This window comes from Propithecus coquereli, unplaced genomic scaffold (assembly GCF_000956105.1).
Source record: "Propithecus coquereli isolate 6110/MARCELLA unplaced genomic scaffold, Pcoq_1.0 Scaffold167, whole genome shotgun sequence".
Taxonomy (NCBI): domain Eukaryota; kingdom Metazoa; phylum Chordata; class Mammalia; order Primates; family Indriidae; genus Propithecus; species Propithecus coquereli.
In genome coordinates, this window is record NW_012141302.1 from 1,658,964 (window position 1) to 1,661,120 (window position 2,157).

Here is a 2,157-nt window from a genome sequence, read left to right on the forward strand (position 1 = left end):
GGGATGATGGTCTGATTGGGCTGAGGACTGCTCCCTCCTTTTTTAAATCTGGCCCCCAACATTTACGTGCAGGCATAACCACAATGAAGCAGAGTAGATGTTGAGTGAATGCTCCAAATTAAATCATTTGTTATCACTCTTCTAAAAGACAGCTATATTTAAGTAGAGAATTCAGTTAACTTACAAAGCCATGCAGGAAGATATTAGCAAATAGACATACCAACAAGAGCAGTGAAGAACTGCCTCATAGATGCGACATAAACAATCTATTTTGTGTTTGAGAGAGGTCTTGGAAAGATTTTTTTTTTCCCCATGCAACACTGATAGCAGAGGAGTGGAAGCCAGGAGCAAGCTTCCTTGGTTCCCTTTGTCTGCATGATCTGAATCATAATCTACAGGACTAATAAAAGTATATTTGGGATTTAGCTGCTTCACCAAGTGGTTGGATGATAAATGCAAAGATGCTAAGTAAATACTACTATTCCTTTCTCTCCAGTCTCAGGTGGAATCATGGGAGAGGCTCTGAATGTAGGAAGGAAGAATGCACATTCAGTTTGTGAGTGAACAGTAGAGGCAGATGTTTGGTCTTGACTCAGGAACTCTGTAGCTCTAGATGTTCTTCAGTGCTGTTCACTGCTACCCTGCAGGTGTGTGCTATGGCCTTCCGGGGTACACGGGGCTGTCTGAAGCACTTCCTCTCCCACTCGGCCTACTTAACTCTTCATCCTCCTCCAGATCTCAACTCCCTCACTTTCTCAGGGAAGCCTGTCCTCATCCACCAGTCTGGTCTGATCCCTTTGTCAAGGGCTCCTTCAGAAGCATGTTTCCCCCTGTGATCCCTTATCTCAGTTTGTAATTACATTCATTAGCGGTATGTGGTTTATGCTGGCATCTTCTGAGAGTAGGTATCTCACCTGTTTATGCTCCCTGTTTATTCCCCTGCGCAGCCAGCGCCTGGTACAAGGTGGGCACTCAGTACATAGTTGTTGAATGAACAAGTGCTCCAAATTCCAGAAGTATCAACACTTACTATGATCATGAACATTACTATTGTGTTTGTATCCTATGGTAGTTGACAGCTGTCTTTTCTCTCTTGAAGAGCACGGTAGCTCGGGATTTTGTAGAAATGAATCAGTCAGGATTGGCGGATACACTCAAAAGCCCCTCACTGCGATAATTTAGGACGCTTTGCTCCTCCAGTAACTCTGCTCCACCTCCATCCGCCAAAACCCCAAACCCAGGGTGTTTGAACTTAACAATGGTGTGTGTGTGTGTATTGCGGGGTGGGAGGGAGTTTAGCTGGAAGGGGGCTGGAGAACAACGTGAAAGGAGGGGTCGGAGTCCCTGTTCCCCAACCCCAAATCGCTAAAGACTCACAATGTGTGCTGGGCCTCCCCGCCTTGAACAAAGAGAGCATCAGAACTGTGGTCCCTGACGGAGGTGGGGTAATCGGAGCGCTGCAGCAGTCTGATTCCGGATTAGGGGAAGGGCGAGTGACCAGCCTCCCGGGTAAAGTTGGCGGCGTGCGAGTGGTAGCCTTTCTCGCCCCCTCGGGGTGTGTCCGCACGGGCTTGCCCGTCAGGTAGTGAGACCCGCGCGGGCGGCTCGCGGTCAGCCCTGGCCCGGGGCGGGCTGGCGGGGCGCAGCGTGCAGGTGCGGGGAGCAGGCGGCGGTCTGGCCCGCGGCGGCGCGCCGGGTGCGGGTGCGGGCGCGGGCTGCGCGGCGCGGCTGCGGGCGGCAGGAGGCAGCGTCGGCCCGGGCGGCGCGGCCGCGAGCGAGCCAGCGCGCGGTGATGTCAGTGGCGGCCCGGCTGGCAGCAGCCGGTACTTCCTGTATAAAGGCGGGCGGGCTCGGCCGCAAACCCCACGAGCCAGTGTCAGCCTCTCGACGGGAGGAGGCGGCGGCGGAGGAGGAGCAGGGGGAGGGCTGTCAAATTCGGGAGCCAGATTTTTTCCCCTTCCCTTGGCAATCCCTTCCGCTTCCCTGGCTCCCGCTGTGACATCTGCGGACGGGGGACCTGTATGTGTGTGCGCGCGAAGCAGCGGAAGAATGGCAGTGCTCAAACTCACCGACCAGGTAGGGGGCGGCGGCGCCGGCGGGCGGGACGCGCGGGCGCGGGGCGGCGCGGAGCCGGCGGGGGGATGGGGGCGCGGCGCG

At 55.3% G+C, this 2,157-nt stretch overlaps 1 protein-coding gene across 1 annotated transcript in view; it reads left to right on the top strand.

Moving 5' to 3' along the window:
* The first annotated feature begins 1,862 nt into the window (after positions 1 to 1,862).
* The window catches only part of LOC105808094 (serine/threonine-protein phosphatase 6 regulatory ankyrin repeat subunit B), a 194,232-nt gene continuing 193,937 nt past the window's right edge, over positions 1,863 to 2,157 (top strand). Inside the window, exon 1 of the mRNA XM_012641657.1 lies at positions 1,863 to 2,076. Coding sequence (XP_012497111.1) covers positions 2,050 to 2,076 — 27 coding nt within the window. The 5' untranslated portion in view covers positions 1,863 to 2,049. The remainder of the gene's footprint in view (positions 2,077 to 2,157) is intronic.